Here is a 19,659-nt window from a genome sequence, read left to right as displayed (position 1 = left end):
AAAATAAGCATCTAAGAGTTTTTTAGATGTAGATGAATTAAAAGAACTGGCATACCGGCCCACCGAGGCAGTGTGTGGTACCAAACTAGGAACAGCTATGTTAAAATAATAGGCTTATGATCAGACAGAAAAAAATTATTTGATGCCAACATCACTTACTAAAAGGCCATAGGATAAAATTAAATCAAGTGTGTGCCCTTGGTTATGAGTGGGACCAACAACAGATTAAGTGTCCATAACTTGAAGAAATTCTTTTACCATAGGCTTTGAAGGACAACAGACATGTATGTTAAAATCGCCCAATATCAAGAGCCTATCTGCATTTGGCACAACAGAAGATAAAAAACACAAAAACTCATTTATAAAATCCTTATTGTACTTGGGGGTCTATAAACAAGTATACATAACAGTGGGTTGTAGCCGTCCAACTTAAATATCTGAACTTCAATACTACAAAACAAATCTGAGGCAAGTAGATGGCATTTTCATTTATTTCTATAAATAGTAGCTAAGCCCCCGCCACGACCAACTGACCTTGACCTGTTAAAAAAATTATAATCTTTAGGACAAACTTCAGAGAGTGGACCAAGTTCACCGGCATTTAGCCACGTCTCAGTCATAAAAAGAAGGTCCAACTCATGAGAGAAAATTTGTTCATTAATAGCAAATGTCTTGTTTGAGATCAATCTTACGTTTAGCAACGCCAACCTACTTTAGTGGAGTCCGTTTCCTGATGAGGGAATCGATGGTAAGATGTTGTAGAATTATGTTGAAACTCCAACGATGGGGAATATTTCAATGAACGAAGGTTGCAGGGATTTACTCCTTTTCTATAGATCCGTAGTCTAGGACCAGTACAACTTATCGAGCGCACGGCGCCACGCTTGAGAGACCACGAATACGAAATCGAGCCGCGATCACAGCTGAACGCCAGACTCCGAGTGTCTGCATGATCATAAGCAAGTATTGAGGTAACTTTTTGTGCTTGGGGGTCTATAAACAAGTATACATAACAGTGGGTTGTAGGCGTCCAACTTAAATATCCAAGCATTGTGGTAACTTTTTGTGCAGACGTGCACACAAATAAGACAAATATACTCAATGAAGAGAACACAGACACCAGGCGACGGCTTGCCAAACTCCACAACGGCACCATTTTGTGTTCTTCAGTAACGGTGCTGACTGGTGTAATAGACCATAGAGACCATATACAGGGCCATATTCTGATTTTCTCATAGAATTTGCAGATTTTATCACATATTTAGCTACTTATTTACACAAAGCATTAATTGTTGGTGACTTTAACATTCCTTTTGATAATCAGGAAGACTCTTTAAGAATAGAAGTTGTGTCCATTCTAGATTAAATTGGAAATTAATCAGAATGTTAAAAGACCCACACATAGTGGTGGACACACTCTTGATTTGTTATTAACATTTGGATTAAAAATAAAAAATGTAGTCATAATTCCACAGTCTGAAGCTATTTCTTTTAAAATCTGCCTCGGTCATTGCATTAGTACCTTGCCACATTATCGTGTTAAGCATACATTCATGTCAACTACAGCAGTGAGTTTTATAAATAATCTTGTTGGGTTTAATTTATAACCTGAAATCCAAACATCCCGATTGCTATTCTAAATATGAGAAGAATGCGGCGCAGAAATGTAAAGTCAATCTGAGCACGCGCACTTCATCTGTAGAGGACGTTTTTGAAAAGGCAGGAAGGTTTTCCAGTGCCAAGGCAAAAGGCATAACACAAAAAATAAAAAATTCAGGTTTTAATTGCCCACCCCTGCTCTAGATGACGAAGCTCCCCTTAAAACCAAAATGACCATGGAGAAAAAATTTGCACAGTGGTATAGCACGCACCTTACAACAGACCACTCGGAAATCAAGCAAAAAAATCTGCCAATGGGGTAACAAAATTGACTTGGTAAGAATTCTTGAAACTAGCATTAATATCTAGTCAATAATAAATTCTACTAGATCCTGTAACTAGACAGAAAAGCCCCGTTTCAAGCCTTTTTTTTCCTTCTTTTTATAAACAGAATAATTAAAAAATGAATGAAAAATGTTTAAATCTGGTCACTAAAAATAATGTTGTGTCTTAAAACTAGACAAACAAGAAATTTTCACTGTTTTGTAAGGACAAAATTTTAGGGAAGATTGCATTCAAATTAGAATATTACACCTTTAAATTCAGCATATTTGATTATTTTTTGTAATCACACAAAACCCAATTCTCAAAAATAATTCTCAAAATAAGCCCCTTAAACATAAAAATACAATATGAAGAAACAAACACTCAGGTTTGACAACCATTCATTGAACATTCATTAAAAGCATTGCATTAAAAAGGACAGTTGAACCAAAAATGTAAATTCTGTCAATTTACTCACCCTTATGTTGTTTCAATCCTGCGAGTTTCTTTAACTGTGTACAAAAGTACACAGTAATAAAAAAAAGATTTTGGCAACCAGACAGTTGACGGACAACTTTCTGCTTAGCAAAATTTTCCAAAAAATGTTCTGTACTGAACAGAAGAAAGAAAGTCAGACAGTTTTGAAACAACATAATGATGAGTAAATTAGGACAATTTTCATGTTTGCATCAACTATCCCTTTAATGTATAGCAGATTCAAGAATTAACATTTTCTGCTTAAACTATTCTGGAATAGCAAAATGAACAGTCTAAAACTAATCCCCAGAAATAAAAACAAGGCAAAAACATTGGCACAGATCAATACACTGTATAAGCCTCAAACAGAAGTCAGTCTAATGTATTCCATTATTTATTGGAAGATAGACAGAACACTAATGAAAATAGGACAAACTTCCTAACAGCACAAATAGAGCAAAAATAACACGGCAGGCAGTGTTGGGCAGTACGCGTTACTTTTGACAGTAACTAATACTGTAACATGTTACTTTTAAAAATAAAGTAACTCTGTTACAGTTACCGTATGGTGCGTTACCAGTTACTTTTTTTTAAATGGATGAATTTCGGCTGAAGTGTAGACTACAGTCTGACCTGTTTACAGCAGTGACTCATTGTAGGATTGGTGGATAAAGCACTGTAAACACGAAGAAGACGCACTGTGGGCGTGTTTCCGTTTATTCAGGTCTGTGTGACAGTAATGGCGAGGCGAGGCGAGAGCAAGACGAGTTTCTCAAAGTGGAAATATGCTCATTATTTCACTTTAGTTGAGTATTAAGACAAAAACTTTTAAGTCAAATGTAAGCTGTGTCTTTCTGGTTCGAAGCTCGTATCTACTGCGATAAACAGCAACTCCAATCTGTTGAAGCTCCTCCAGGAACCCCATGCTAGAAGCTTACCTGGTGTTCTGTTCTACATTGTTGATATTTTTCATACTTCAGCTGTGAAAGGAACATTTTTAAGAGCTCAACACAACAGTAGAAGCCACTTTTTGATTGTGAATATATTATTCAGCTTGTTTTGTTATTTATTTCAGAAATCCTTATGATATATTCAGTTTGTGCTAGTCTAACTTTAATAAAATAGTGTTTAAAAATGACTTTGTGTAAGTCAGTTTTGTTTGTATAGATCATAACGCAAAAAGGGGCATTAATGGGAACATTAAAGAACGTTCTTTAAAAAAGTAACTAAAAAGTTACTTTTAACAGTAACGCATTACTTTATGGTGTAAGTAATCAACAAAGTAACTAAGTTACTTTTTGAATGGAGTAACAAGTAACTGTAACTAGTTACTATTTTTAAATAAGTTTTGAAATTATATTATATTGTTTCCTTTTTTGTACAAATGCGGGAAAAAAAAAAAAGCGGCAGCGCGCAAGGCATTACGGTCACGATTACGGTTGTGTGTATGCATCATCGCACGGTTCATCAAAGTTTTATATTTTGGTTAGCACCCCCCTAATGGCATAAAGTGTGTATATTTATATTCAAACTGCTGATTTAAGCATATGATTTGTCACAATAATGCAGTTAAAGTGTTAATATATGTAAAGGCTGATGTGCATTTTCTTTTATTTGTTTGTTAGCTCTTACGGTGATCTGCTGAAGTTACCAAGGCTAAATAAAACTTCTTTGAGACCATCAGTAAAGTTTGGCCGTTATTAGGATGGGGTCCGCTACAGTTTATAAAACTCTTCACCACATTTGGTTATACATGCTGCTTTTCCGCAAACGGGTGATTGGCGGGGCATGCATAGTCTCGGAAAAATGTTTGCAGGACTCTCACTTTTTCTGGTATATTTTTTAAATGTAAAATATAAACTCCTTACACATGTGGCTTTCAAACTATTACTGGATTGCTACAGGACTGCTTTCAGAGAGTTGTACTTGTATATAAAAAAAAAGTGTTGATTGCGGTGTACATATTTTTTTTCAAGGCACTTTGCATCAAAATAATTATATCTCTTTTAGTGTTAAGACGGTTTTCACACTGTTTTACACATTTCTTTGTCTGTTTAGTGTCTATAGAATAGTTACAATGTTAATATGTAAGGTAAACAGGGAGTCTTTATCTGGCTCACACATCTCCGGCTAGTATATCCTCTTGTCTAAACAGGAAACAACTTTAGGTCAGCTTTCTCTCCAATGTGTGTATATATACGTTCTGCTGCCTGCAATAAACCGAAGAAGAACATTTGCTGTGTGCGGTGTGATTCTTCCCTGATCAGAAAGGCACTGCGGGTATCGCAGGTCGTATGGAAAACCTCTCCAAATAATTAAGTTTCGTTTGGGCATGATAAAAATCTAACAATCTTTTAGAGGATTATCAACTATAGATGGTGGATAGTAAAGCCCAGAGTGTCTTCTGTCCACACATACATAAACTGTGAATGTTGACCAAATTATTTAACAAACATTACTGTTTCATATTTGGGAAAGTGGTAGCAGAGCTGAAGTTGTTAAGGTTTTCGTTGGGAGTGACGAGGATGAACAAGATTAGAAATGAGTTTATTAGAGGGACAGCCCATGTAGGACGTTTTGGTGACAAGGTCAGGGAGGTGAGATTGAGATGGTTTGGACATGTGCAGAGGAGGGACATGAGTTATATTGGTAGAAGAATGCTGAGGAAGGAGGTAAACAGGTAAAGGAGGAGGTTCATGGATGTGGTGAGGGAAGACATGCAGGTAGTTGGTGTGAAAGAGGCAGATGTAGAGGACAGGGGGTATGAAGACGGATGATCCTCTGTGGAGACCCCTAATGGGAGCAGCCGAAAGAAAAGAAGGATTCTGAGAACATGCCTCGGATGGGGAAGAGAGAAAAGGACTACACATAGTCTCAGACAAATGTTTACAGGGCACTCATTTCTCGTGGTATCTTATACGAATTAGAAACGCGTGGCTTTCAAACTATTAGTTTTCTGGATTGCTCCAGGACTGACTTCATGGATTTGTTTGTGAAATAACAAAAGGTTTAGTGCGGTATAATATTTAATATTTACTTTAGCGTCTATAGATTGTTTTTGAGATATATAAATTGTTTATGTAACAAAGTTTTTAGGATCTGTTAACATTTAAATTTAAGTAGGTCATTTTCAGCTGTTTAATGTAATGCATTTTGACAATGTTTCTTTAAGTGGCGCTCTGGCCTCGGTAATTGATGCTATGACTCTACTTTGTATATGTACTGCAGTACCTAATAAAGAACCGGGGCATGTCTCGTTACTGAAGCTGTGTGTCAGTCGCATTACTTTACAAGCTGTAAGTTCCGAAAGCAGGGGTGAATGCCAAAGGTTAATATAATGAACCAAAAGTTTCAGCACAGGTTTATTAGTGCATTGGTGCACTAAGTCGTTAAATACAAGACATTGGTCCAGTGCATCACACTACTCCTTCACAGCTCCAGGATCCCTGGTTTAAACCAGAACTATGGGTACTGTCTATTATCTTATTATATTGTCCATCTTTAGAGCTTCACTGTGACCGATCTGCAGTTGGTTAAAAAAAAAAAAAAAACAGTTGAATTGTAACTGCAAGGTCACATCAGTCTCACACTGACCTCTAGTGGCACTATCAGGACATGCTTTTTGATTAATCTGTTTAAACCTTTTTGTTTTAGACTTCTATTTAATGTTGAGATTTCTCTCTCCCTCTCTCTAGTTGAGGTTGGGTCCTACAGTATGCGTAAAAGAAAAGCTTTGCAGCACAGACAGACAGACAGACAGACAGACAGATCTATCTATCTATCTATCTATCTATCTATCTATCTATCTATCTATCTATCTATCTATCTATCTATCTATCTATCTATCTATCTATCTACTTGACTTATTTATTTACTTGACTTAAATTCAGAATTGATTTCAGCTTTATTTTATGTTGGAACTTAAATCAGTATTTCTGCAACTTTAAAGAAGGAAACAGAACTAGAATGAACAGCTGCTGGGGTTTTTTTATCGGCTCCTTAATACTATAAAGTTTTGATACTATGATGTTTGTTGCTGGTTTCAGGAAAATATACATTAACATTTTGTCTTTCATGTATGTGTCACAATTCTTATCACAATTACTTAAGTTCCTCTTTAAGTTCTTATAAAATGACAAAAATCACGATTCAGACCACTCGGAAGTCTTTATTTGTATATTATTAATAATAATAAAATAATAGTAATAACAAACAAACTGAATGTATAAAAAGAAATAATACAAGGAAATATATATATATATATATATATATATATATATATATATATATATATATATATATATTAATATAAAATATTTTTTGTATATGGGTTATTACCATGAAAAAATTTAACATTTAATAATTATTTATTTTCTTCTTATTATTTTTTATTTTTTTGTACCAAAGAGCATCTTTAGAGTTTCCTGAAAGAGAAATTAAAAGGGGTTTTAGTCCACACTGTGTGTGTGTGTGTGTGTGTGTGTGTGTGTGTGTGTTTGTGTGTGTGTAAAAATTATGTTGAGTTTCACATGAACAATTTGCAGCGCATAATCCAGTTTTAAGGAAAGATACTCACCAGCTTGACTCCTGCTTCTCCTGCCTTTAGGAACATATCCATTTTATCCACCTGCACACAAACACACACATACACTGCTATCACACGTTTGTCACATGCATATAAAGAGTGAATAGAGGAGTGATATGTGTGATTCTGTATAGATGTAGATAAGGAATCGGTGGGTGGGGTTTTGTTTCCACATGACCAAAACAAAATCATCATTTTAATATCGACAGTTCATCAGAAATGAAACACTTGAAATATTTTTAGAATAGACACTCGTTATTACAACCACTTTACAATTACAAATCATTCCTGAATATAATATTATTAACTGTGTGTGTGTGTGTGTGTGTGTGTGTGTGTGTTCACTTTGGCATGCAGAACATCAGGATTTGCAATCGTTAATGATATAAAAGTTTTTTTCACTCTGCACCAGCAACCATGAAATTTTATCTGCATCATTTGGGTGAATTTTCTCTACCAGAGGTAACAGGTGATCATCTGTGCAGAGAGAGAGAGAGAGAGTTACAAGAGTGTACATTAGCCATTATTTTGTGTTTGTGTTGGTAAGTGTGTGTGATACTCACGAGCCATCTGGATCTGCATTTCAAAATCGGCAGACTCCAACATATAGATGGTCAAGCGCTTTTGAGGTGAAGGAGCCATCGGTACATCCTGCACACATACAACATTATTATTATTATTATTATTATTATAATTATTCATTTAGTTTTTGTTTCTTTATTTTTTTCAAAAGAAGAACAATATAACTAATAAATATAGTTAATGTTTTTGTGTGCTGATGGCACTTTAACTGAAGTTTGAACTTGAGATGAAGCTGGTTTCTTTTCCACAGCTTGAACCTGACCTGGTCTCTCTTCCACAGCTGGAGCTTTAGCTGGAGCTGGTTTCTCTTTCACAGCTGGAACTTGAGCTGGTTTATCTTCCACAGCTGGAGCTTTAACTGGAGCTGGTTTCTTTTCCACAGCTGGAGCTTGAGCTTTTTTTTTTTTTTTTTTCCACAGCTGGAACTTGAGCTGGTTTCTCTTCCACAGCTGGAACTTTAGCTGGAGCTGGTTTCTCCACCACATCTGGAGCTGGTTGCAGGTGGAACTAAGTGTGGCGGTTCCCTTCAGCCTTGCGCTCCTTACGGGACTTAAAGTGTTCGATGGAGCTGTTACACAACAGAGACACTGCTCTTAGACACTGCTGTTAGTTTTTATGCCTACGCCACCAAGATTACCCCTGATGGTGACTGAAATATCCCCATATAAACCCACCCTTTATATCAATAGCTTACACTTTGTGGTCGTTGAAGAGTTTGCTGTCAAGTCTCTCCTTCGCCACATTCGCCGCCCCTGGAGACTCAAACTGGACGTAGCCGTACCCTTTTGTTCCTGTCTTGTAAGCGACAACCTTCAGGAGAGACACGTAATGCCAACACACAATTTATATAAAACAGAACTAATACAGGACTTTAGTATAATAGCTGCTAATTATGCTATACAGATGCTCTTCAGATCCAAACAGTACGAAGCACAAACCTTGCATGACAGGACATTCCCAGAAACCGAAAAGAGGTCAAAAAGGGCCATGCTGTCAATCGTCGTCATGTCCAAGTTTCTGATGAACAAGTTCCCGACGCCGCTCTTCCTCAAGGTGAAATCTCTCTGAGACCACATGACTCTCATGGGCCACCCCATAAGGAGCTTACAATTAAGAGTTGCCAATGCTCGCTCAGCTGAGGGAACAAAATTAATTCCAGGTCATTCATTTAAGAGAAAAATACTGTGTAAAGACATATTCAGAAATATTGGCACCCTTGGTACAGATGGGTATCTGAAAACTCACTTAAATTATATTTAAGACACAAATCCTCACCATATCCATGTAAGAAAGCAGTAAATAATACAGAAATGACTCCTGGAGTATTAAGTAGGCTATAAACTGGTATAAAAATGCAGGCATAGTGTTTGGGTTTGGGTGTGGTTTGAATTACCATCGGCTTGTTTGTAAAAGTTGACGAATGCATAGTTAAGTGAGACGCCGTTATTCCATTTCCTGCAGACCCGGACAGAGTGAACGTGGCCTGCAGAGCTGAACCCCTCCACCAGCATGGACTCTGTCACTTCTGGATGCAGATCACCTACATACAGTGCTGAAAGACTGTTATTCATTTTACCTAAAAATATAAAAATCAAAAACTCAGTGGTGAAGAAAATCAAAAACACTAAACTTACAGTCTTAAACAGACAAATATCAGTATAAGTTCAATACAATCACTTTTCTACTCTGAAATGTTGAAGGATAATAAACATAAAGGCCTAAAGGGTCTACTATATTCTACTACCACTAATTACACTACTTACCAGCTACCTAATGTTTAATAGTAAAAATGTGATATAAAAAAATGTAATAGTAAAATGTTTAATAGAGCGGACTGTACGACCCCTGGAATGGTGAGTTTCCAAACTTTATTGGTTTTATTCTCTTTGAAACAGAGTTTATCATTTATTTTGTTGTTGTTGTTATTATTATTATTATTATTGAGAAACAAATCACCCATAATAGCCCTAAACAGGTGGAAAGGTGATCATCTGTACAGGAGAGAAGAGGAGAAAAGTAATCTGTTCCTTATTTTTTTGTCTTATCCTTCCTGATATTAGCATAAAGGTCATGGGCTTGCAGGAGAGAATGGATAAATGTGACTAAAGAAATTAAGTATGCAAGGCTGATAATATGTCCGGAAGAGTGAGCAGAAATGGACATTTAGACTAAAGGTGTAGGACACATAATGTTTAGCCTCATGCTAGCCGGGTTTGCTAGTGCTGCTTCTGTGTTAGCTAGTTTGTTAGAAATATCAAATATTCGACCAAAAGACAAATAAACGTCTAATTTTATTTATAAAGAAACATATAACCATTAGTTTGCTAAGAGTGAAATATTTAGACAAAGGATGAAAACTATCAAAGCTAAAATTATTTAGCCGGCTAGTTACCCATGCTAATGTCGCTAAATAATTACTTTTTACTTTTCGAGTCTTATACTATAGATAGATAGTCTACTATATTCCACTACTACTATTTAATCTATTTACCAGGCAGGTATATGAAGAAATGTTTATTATAAGAGAACTTAATAACTTTTGTTAGTTGCTGCTAATTGCTGCTGCTTCTGCTAATTTCTGCTGCTGCTTCTTGCTGCTGTTTGTTAGTTTGGTGGTTGTCAAGGTGATACCTAGATATTTTCTGTTGACATCATGGGATCGATTCTGTACCATCACCCTCGTCACCTGACCAGTTGGACACGAGTCCTGTGTGTACACAAAACATGTCAATGAATCCCATTTAAAATGCTTTAAGTGATTAGACATTCTGTTAATAACAAGTGCTTCCACAGCTTGCATTGTTATTGGCTGTATGAAGCATTTATTCATTAGTTATTTATTCAGTTAGCATTTGTTAACCTGTTATTTCAACAAAACCAAGTTTAAAAAAAAAAAAACAAGTTTCTCCTGATAACCAAGTGCTAGAAGGAATTCACTCGCATGTCGTGTTTGCTGGACATAAAACTTTATTGCACTGGGGGGCTTTAGTACCTAAAGGTCTATGTTTGAACATATTTATTATTTTATTATTGTTAATTGTTATTATTATATTCATTTCCACCTTATGCTATATCCTAACTCCTTTTATGGTTGTGCATATAGAATGTGTGTGGTTTTGTAAACATAAAATATTATAATCAATAAGCATATAAAAACCACGCTTTAATAATAAGTCAGATTATTACATGAAATATTAATCACTATAAAGGAAATAGAAACACAGCAATATTGTTAACTAGTTGTACAATGCGCACGTGTCAGTGTCGCACTTTTTTTTTTTTTTTTTTTTTTTTTTTTTGTAATTCTGTTCAAATATTAGTTTTTTTTTTTAATTGTTTACACGCAATTTAAAAAAAAACAGAGTTCTTTGTCAAAATATAATCACAATTATCCAAACACCACAATCAATTAGCAAAATTCCTAGATTGTTTGCAAAATGACACACTTCAGTCAAAACATACACACTTCAGTCAAAACATATACACATATTTGTGAAAATGCTATTTGTTTTCATTTAACCAACACAGTCATCAATGATCATACACTATTGCAGCCAGTTTCACACTGCTGTGATAAATAAAAACACTTTGTAAAAAAAAAAAAAAAATAGATTTTTGGCCAGACATTCTTACTGTATGTAAGAGATAATTTAGGTGACAAAAAAATAGTGAGAAACTCACAACATTATTCATGATTTGTTTTGAGATATAAGGAGAATGTAGACAAATACTGTAGGCCTACTATAACCTTACCAAGCACTCCACAACACTTGATGCTGCAGACTGAATATTTCAAGTATTTATTTCAATACTTACAGTATTTCTTACCATAATCAGTTACAGTAATCAACCAACAATGATATCAATTACTGTAAACAAATAAAATCTATAGACAAATAAAAATTACTGCATGAATTACAGTACATACACTTTGACTCTGAAGAAAAGTAAAGTAAAAGTAAACAGAAATGAAAGAAAACTACTGTAAAAGCAACAAGAATACTGTAACTATCCGTCTCTCCGTCTGGCTGGATCAGGCCATAAGATTTCATCCACATCACAGGCTATGTCTTCATTGGCAAGGCACCGTTGGAAGAATCGCCTTGTGTGACGAATCCACCCTGCACTGAAGCTGCTTCAATAAGATCACATGCCTGTTCCATGGCCTGAATGAGGGCAAACGGTCATAAGGCCGCAGGTCATATGCCTTCCACCACCACGCTGAAAAAATTCTTCTATAGGATTCAGGAAGGGGGAGTATGGGGGAAGGTATAAAACTTCAAAATCAGGGTGATCATGGAACCAGTTCTGGACCAGAGCAGCCCGATGAAATGAGACATTGTCCCAAACGACAATGTACCGCATCTGGTCCACTTGGTGTAATGCTGTGACAATCTCATGCAATCGGTCAAGAAATGCAAGTATCAGATTTGCATTATAGGGTCCCAGATTTGCATGGTGGTGGAGGACCCCATTTTGTGTGATAGCAGCGCAAAGGGTGATGTTACCCCTCGCTGCCCTGGCACATTGGTGATTGCCCTGTGCCCAATTACATTTCTCCTCTTCTTCTTGTTTTTGCAAGGTTAAATCCAGCCTCATCCACATATATAAATTCATGTTGAATTTCAGCAGCATCCATTTGCAAGACTCTCTGAAACACATTAAAGAAAATAGGATGCTATTCAATATCTATAGCACAGTATTTTTTGTGACAGAACATTATGAGCAGTGCATGATACCACACCATAGTCAGATGAACAATGCATACCTCCACATACTCATTGCGCAGATGTTTCACTCTCTGAATTTCTGTCAAATGGTACCCGATACAGTTGCTTCATGTATATTTGATTTTTCTTTAGGATTCGACCTAATGTTGACAGAGAGACTCGTTGGATGTTATTGAAAATATTGTCATCATTGATGATATTGGCTTGGATTTCTCGTAGCCTGATACAATTATTGGCCAAAACCATGTTCACAATGGCGGCCTCTTGTGCACAACTAAACATAGGGCCCCTTCCACCTTGGTGTCCTCGACCCTCAATCCTAAGAAAAAAAAGATAAAATAAATAAATATATATATATATATATATATATATATATATATATATATATATATATATATATATATATATATGCAGCATACTGTCAAATGTCACAGTAAACAATATTGATTATACAAGCTTCAGTTTCAATGTATACTGTGTGGTTAGCTTACCTGTTTTCTCGATGAAATGTCAGAATTACTGACGCAACAGTATTTCTGCTGAGATTTGGTTGAACTCTTTGTCCAGCTTCCATCAGTGTCAGTCCATGGTTGATAACATGGTCAATAAGTGTTGCACGGATTTCTCGAGTCAAATTTGGTCCTCGTCTTCTTTGTTCAGGTTCTATCACCTCTTCAAGTCCTTCACTACCTCTTCCTCTACCTAGGTGTCTTCCTCTACCTTCTTCTCCTCTACCTATGCCTCTTCCTCTACCTTCTTCTCCTCTACCTATGCCTCTTCCTCTACCTCCTTCTCCTCTACCTATGCCTCCTTCTCCTCTTCCTCTACCTCCTTCTCCTCTACCTATGCCTCTTCCTCTACCTCCTTCTCCTTTACCTATGCCCCCTTCTCCTCTTCCTCTACCTCCTTCTCCTCTACCTATGCCTCTTCCTCTACCTCCTTCTCCTCTTCCTCTACCGCCTTCATCTCCTCTTTGAGCTCCCCTCTCATTCTCACTCTTCTTCTTCTAACTCCTTCCATTTTGTTGAAGACAGGTGAACTCACCTGCTGCCTTTTATAGCACACCTGAGTGCTGCGTTTTCAAATTAGCACGTGTGCTTCCACACCTGGTAGATGTGTTTATCCAATTCGTTCATTAGTGTGGTAATTGGCAATCTGGTGCTTTGTAATTACAAGGAAGTAACCTCACAATCCTTATCTGTGTCTAATGTGTGTAGAGTTTTACAAATCACTGTGTGTAATGTTTTGCAAAAAGGGTGAAGCAGACATTGTGTGTAATGTTGTGCAAATCTGTGGAGGTGTTTTGCTCATTGGAGTAAAATTTTGCTAATTGTGTGGAAATTTAAATTTTAGTGTGTAAACAATCGTAAAAAACTGTAATCCTGTTTTGTTGTCTAGTTACATGTAATGATCTGTTATAAAGCAAGATATTTTTCTTAATAATGTTAAACTGTCTAAACGAAGAATTTATAGTCTGTGAAAGTATCTGCTCTTTACACCAACTCAAACTCAAGGAGGAAAGACGACAAAGAAAACAAAGAAACCATGGATCACAAATTTTTTTTGGAGCTTGCTCGCAGCAGTGAAGAGAAAAACAATGTTGAGGAGAGAAGTGACAGCGACAACAGTGATCTGCTTCTAACTAGAAAACATGAGCCTAATTTACGCCGGTGAGTTGCAATATATTTTTCTTTACAGTGATATACGATTTGCTTGTTTGTGTGTAATAAGCCTGGGGAAATGTTGAATAGAATAAACAGAGTAAGGAAAAAAAAAAAAGATGATTTATTGATATATATATATATATATATATATATATATATATATATATATATATATATATATATATATATACACACAGGTGTGTGTGTGTGTGTGTGTGTGTGTGTGTGTGTGTGTGTGTGTTTACACATATGTACCATTGGTGTACATGCTTCATGTCTGCCCACCTGAGTAAATGTTGATTGCATGGCCAGCCCCCCAAAACAACTTCAAAAATATGTACTTGACTTATAATGCTAATGTTTTATTTTTCTTTGTCTTTCAACAACGGACAGCGGTTTAGAATCCTCTGATGAGGACTGGATTCCATGTGTTAGCAAACACCTGGAAAAGCGTCTCAAGCGCTCAGACTCTGGAGATGTAGCACCATCTTCAGGTTCACCAGTAAGAGGAGGAGGTAAAAGAGAGCCAGAAAAAGCAAATCAGCACCAGTGTCTACCTCAACACATGAAGAAAGGTGGAAAGACATGACAGACGAGGATGTCACACCCCAGCCAGCAGTCTTCAGACCCTTCCGGACACCAGGCCCACAGCTGATTGCTACAGCGCTATACACTGTGCTGCAGTGATTCCAGTTGTTCTTTTTGACAATGGAGATGTAGACACTGTTGAAGAACACAAATGCCTATGGAGCCAAGCAGCACAATGGCCAAAAACTGTGGAAGTACTATGAAAGCACTATGAAAGACTTGAATTTGCTGCTGAGAGACGCCTGTAAGAGCAATTTTCATCCCCACCAGAACATTGCCATCGACGAGAGAATGGTGGCACCAAAACGCAGAAATGGCCTAAAGCAACATATGAAAGGCAACTCGAGAAAGTGGGGATACAACCTGTTGTCCTGGCGGACTCATACTGTGCATACACATGGGACTTCTTCGTACCACCTTCGGGAGGTGGTAGCTCAGTGGTTAAGGCATTGGGCTTTGGATCAGAAGATCACAGGTTCAAATCCCACCACCACCAAGCTGCCACTGATGGGCCCTTGAGCAAAGCCCTAAAACCCTCCCCTGCTCAGTTCTAAGTCGCTCTGGATAAGGGCATCTGCCAAATGTCGCAAATGTAAATGTGTACAAGGGCAAGTCACCAGATGCACAAACACATAGCAATGGACCAAGCTATGACTCTGTCATGAAACTTGTTGATGTGAAGATGTTGGGAACAGGCTACAAACTGTTTGTGGACAATTTTTTACACAAGTCCAGCACTGTTCAGAGATCTACTAAAAAATAACATCTGGGCTTGTGGGACTGTCCAGGCAAACATGCTTGGCTACCCTAGAAGCACAATCAACAAACTTCCAAAAAAAGCTACTTGTGGTACTTATCGCTGGCTGAGAGACGGGACCTGGTGTTTGTTAAAGATGTTCTCGACCATTCACAGAGGCATTGTAGCAAGCATGGTGCGCATGAAGGTCAAAGGCCATGGTAGACAGTGGACAACCGTCAATGAACATGTTCCAGATTGTGTTGTGGATTACAACAGTTTAGCAGAAAGAATTTAGCAATGTAACTTTAGCTAGTTCATATTTCACATTTAAACAATCTTACATTGCTTTCAGAGAGTTGTACCTGTATATAAAAAAAATGTTTATGGCGGTGTACATTTTTTTTCAAGGCACTTTAGCATCTAAATAATTTATTTTTAAATAATAATTTATAAATAATCTCTTAGAGGATTATCAAATATAGATGGTGGATAGTAAAGCCCAGAGTGTCTTCTGTCCACAGATACATAAACTGTGAATGTTGACCAAATTATTTAGCAAACATTACTGTTTCATATTTGGGAAGGTCAATTCTGAGAACGTGCTTCGGATGGGGGAGAGAGAAAAGGACTACACATAGTCTCGGAGAAATGTTTACAGGGCACTCGTTTCTCATGGTATCTTATACGAATTAAAAACACATGTGGCTTTCAAACTATTCGTTTTCTGGATTGCTCCAGGACTGACTTCATGGATTTGTTTGTGAAATAACAAAAGGTTTAGTGTGGTATAATATTTAATATTTACTTTAGCGTCTATAGAATTTTATGTTTTTGAGGTTTGTGAGATATCTAAATTGTTTATATTACAAAGTTGTCAGGATCTGTTAACATTAAAATTTAAGTAGGTCATTTTCAGCTATGTAATATATTGTCATTTTGACAATGTTTCTCTAAGTGGCGCTCCGGCCTTTGTAATTGATGCTATGACTCCTCCTATTTTGTATATGTACTGCAGTACCTAAAAAGCAGGAGGTTAATATAATGTCAAGTTTCAAGTCAAGTCAAGTTTATTTGTATAGCGCTTTTCACAACAGACATTGTCTCAAAGCAGCTTTACAGAAATCAACAGTCAAGGTGAATGGTGTGCATTTATCCCTGATGAGCAAGCCATGGTGACTGTGGCAAGGAAAAACTCCGTTAGATGTTATGAGGAAGAAACCTTGAGAGGAACCAGACTCAAAAGGGGAAACCATGCTCATTTGGGTGACATCAAGAGTTTAATCATAAATGTTTCAACAATACAGAACACTGGAGAGTGAGAACTAACATGAGTACTAGAGAATAAGATTATAAGTAAATGTTCTTTCTACAGTCTTTGGTATAAAAGTAGGAGCTACTGAGCTCAACATTTGTGATCATCACAGATCCAGCATCAGCTTCTCCATGCCAGAGCCTTTAAACACTCCAGGAGGTACTATGTCAAACTCCACACATGCAGTGGGTTCCAATTGGCACTGGTACGTCTCTAGATGGGTCAGGATGTTTGCGAGTTTGGCATCTACTTCTATCAAAGTCCATAATCTTCATGAGGTGGGACGTGACTGGAGCTGGCCAAACCTCAGGAAGCCTCGGGATGGGGAGAGAAAGAGAAGCAGTGGAGAGGAATTAGCGTAGCTGCTGTTCATGATATTAACAGCACAAGTTGATAATGTGCATGTGATCAGATGTTCTGGAGCACAAGGTTATGATGTTATGTGTAGGCTTTGCTAAAAATATATGTTTTTAATCTGCACTTAAACTGGGAGAATGTGTCTGAGCCCCGAACACTGTCAGGAAGACTATTCCAGAGTTTAGGAGCTAAATGTGAAAATGCTCTACCACCTTTAGTGGACTTTGCTATTCTAGGAACTACTAGAAGCCCAGAGTTTCGAGATCTCAGGGAGTGTGACGGATTGTAGCGTGTTAAAAAACTGGAGAGATACATGGGAGCCAAACCATTTAGTGCTTTATAAGTGAGTAGCAGTAGTTTGTAGTCTATTCGAAACTTAACCGGAAGCAAATGTAGGGACGATAAGATTGGGGATAATGAACCAAAAGTTTCAGCACAGGTTTATTAGTGCATTGGTGCACTATGTTGTTACATACACGACATTGGTCCAGTACATCACACTACTCCTTCACAGGTCCAGGAACATCGTAAATATCCTATAGACACTGAACATACAAATGTGTGTAAACCAGTGTGCTTAACACTAACAATGGCCACTTTAAATCATTTATGATTTAGCATCACACACCAAAACATAGGATGTTCTCCCTGGGAAAAGAATCGGTGACATAAACTGCAAATGAAAAGATGAAGACAAAAGAAAAACATACAGATTCTATTTAATTCTGTCCCTACATGCATATTGTTAGTGTTAAGACGGTTCTAACACTGCTTTGCACACATTCCTTTGTCTGTTCAGTGTCTCTAAAATATTTATGATGTACGTATGTAACGTATACAGTGAGTCTTTATCTGGTCTCACACATCTCTGGCTAGTATATCCTCTTGTCTAAACAGGAAACAACTTTAGGTCAGCTTTCTTTCCAATGTGTGTATATATACGTGTCTGCTGCCTGCAATAAACCGAAGAAGAACATTTGCTGTGTGCGGTGTGATTCTTCCCTGAATTCAGAAAGGCACTACGGGCATTGCAGGTCGTATGGAAAACCTCTCCAAGCATTAAGTTTCGTTTGGGCATGATAAAAATCTAACACAAATAATCCTTCATCTTCACCACTCCAATCAATACAAGAATCAATCCTAAAACAAAATAGTGTTCAACACTCGTAAACAAACTCTTAATCTTCTCAAAAAAACTTTGTTCAGCAGTTGTTTCAAGTTCTCCAAGACATCATGAGACAACTGTTTCTCAGTGCTTGTTTGATATTTCTATAAGCAGTATTATCAGGTATACATAACAGTTTCTTCTCACTGAATAATGTATTCAAAGGAAATAAGGAGTGTAATAACAACTATGTACATATTGTTATAGAATTTAGTAAGCTAAACAAAACAGTCAAGTTAGTCAGCTCTTCACCCTGGAGGTGGCCCCCTTTCTACTATAAAGAAAGGATCTTTCCGTGGGCTCTCAACTGTTTCAGCCCTGAATACTCACTTAGGCAGGCTTCTTAGGCCAACAGACCAATTAGTGCACAAATTAAGTGGGTGCTGTTTTTTGTATCCACTGTGGCTGATAATCAGTCAGAACTCCAGTTCTGGTTACAGCTAGAACAGTCGCTGGACCCAGATACTTCGGCTCACCGACCTTGGTAGGCTTCAGACTTCGTATCAGGACCTGCTGATTAGGCACAAAAGGGTGTGTTGGCTTATCTGCGAGCAGAGGAAGAGCGGCATTGAGACATCAGCATTAATAGAATTCAATTTCTCAACCAGGGCAGAGTGGTAGTTGTCTATCATCACTTCCAGGTTACTTAAGGAAGAAATGCCAGTGTGTCCCCTGACCCATGGGGTCGGGACAGGCTTGAACATAAAACTTTTTAAAAGGTTAGTTTTGTTGAAGATAGGGTCATTCTCATTTCTGTCCAATTTCGGCCTGTTTCAATGAAGGCTTTAGTAACATGTTCCTTAATGGTTCTGTTTGTTCTCTCTACCACTCCAGCTGACTGTGGGTGATAAAAATGTGCTATGGGCTTTCCATCAGCTGTTTTAAAGTCTCTTTGCTTCCATGTTTCGGCAAAACATGCACAACACCATAAGCATACTTAGAATCAGTGTATATAGTCACTACTTTACCTTCAGAAAACTGACATGCTCTTGTTAGTGTCTCTAACTCTGCAGCTTGTGCTGATGTGTATGGTAATGATTTAGCTGTAATTATTACATCAGGTAATCTTACCACCGCGTATCCACATAAATACACATCATCAGAAGGTTTTTAACATGAAAAATCTACATATAGACAATCCCCCTCTTCCAGGGCAAAACCATCTAAGTCAATATTGTCTAGCAGATCACGCAAAGCTACTACAGCTGAATGTGGCTGAGAAGAAGGCTTAATAGTTACGTTTTCCGTTGCCAAGAGTGTGGTTTCATAACCAGATCTACATTGTGCTGTCATATGTTGTGTGTTGAGGTTGTGTAAAATAGCTGTTACCTGATATGAGGTGTACAATATCAAAGGATGTGACAGCACCATTTTCTCAGCATCCCGGACCATCAGAGCCGCAGCAGCCACCACACGCATAAGCACGAGGGCAACCCTTGTGCTATGTTGTCTAAAAATTTGAAAAGATATGCAACAGGGCGATATCTGTCACCGTGTTCCTGGGCTAGGATCCCCGCAGCCGTACCACCACGTTCGT

At 37.5% G+C, this 19,659-nt stretch overlaps 1 protein-coding gene across 1 annotated transcript; it reads right to left on the bottom strand.

Annotated features, from left to right (window-relative positions):
- Positions 1-8,074: 8,074 nt before the first annotated feature.
- LOC124390065 (polyadenylate-binding protein 1-like) lies at positions 8,075-9,138 on the bottom strand. The gene is made up of 4 exons (XM_046855758.1): positions 8,961-9,138; positions 8,506-8,702; positions 8,262-8,377; positions 8,075-8,135 (listed from the first exon to the last, which is right to left on the bottom strand). The coding sequence occupies exons 1-4, from the start codon at positions 9,136-9,138 to the stop codon at positions 8,075-8,077; spliced, it is 552 nt and encodes a 183-aa protein (XP_046711714.1).
- Between the last annotated feature and the right edge of the window lie 10,521 nt (positions 9,139-19,659).

This window comes from Silurus meridionalis, chromosome 8 (assembly GCF_014805685.1).
Source record: "Silurus meridionalis isolate SWU-2019-XX chromosome 8, ASM1480568v1, whole genome shotgun sequence".
In the NCBI taxonomy this organism is placed as follows: Eukaryota; Metazoa; Chordata; class Actinopteri; order Siluriformes; family Siluridae; genus Silurus; species Silurus meridionalis.
The sequence above is the reverse complement of the archived record's forward strand: the minus strand, read 5'-3'. Positions and strand labels throughout refer to the sequence as shown.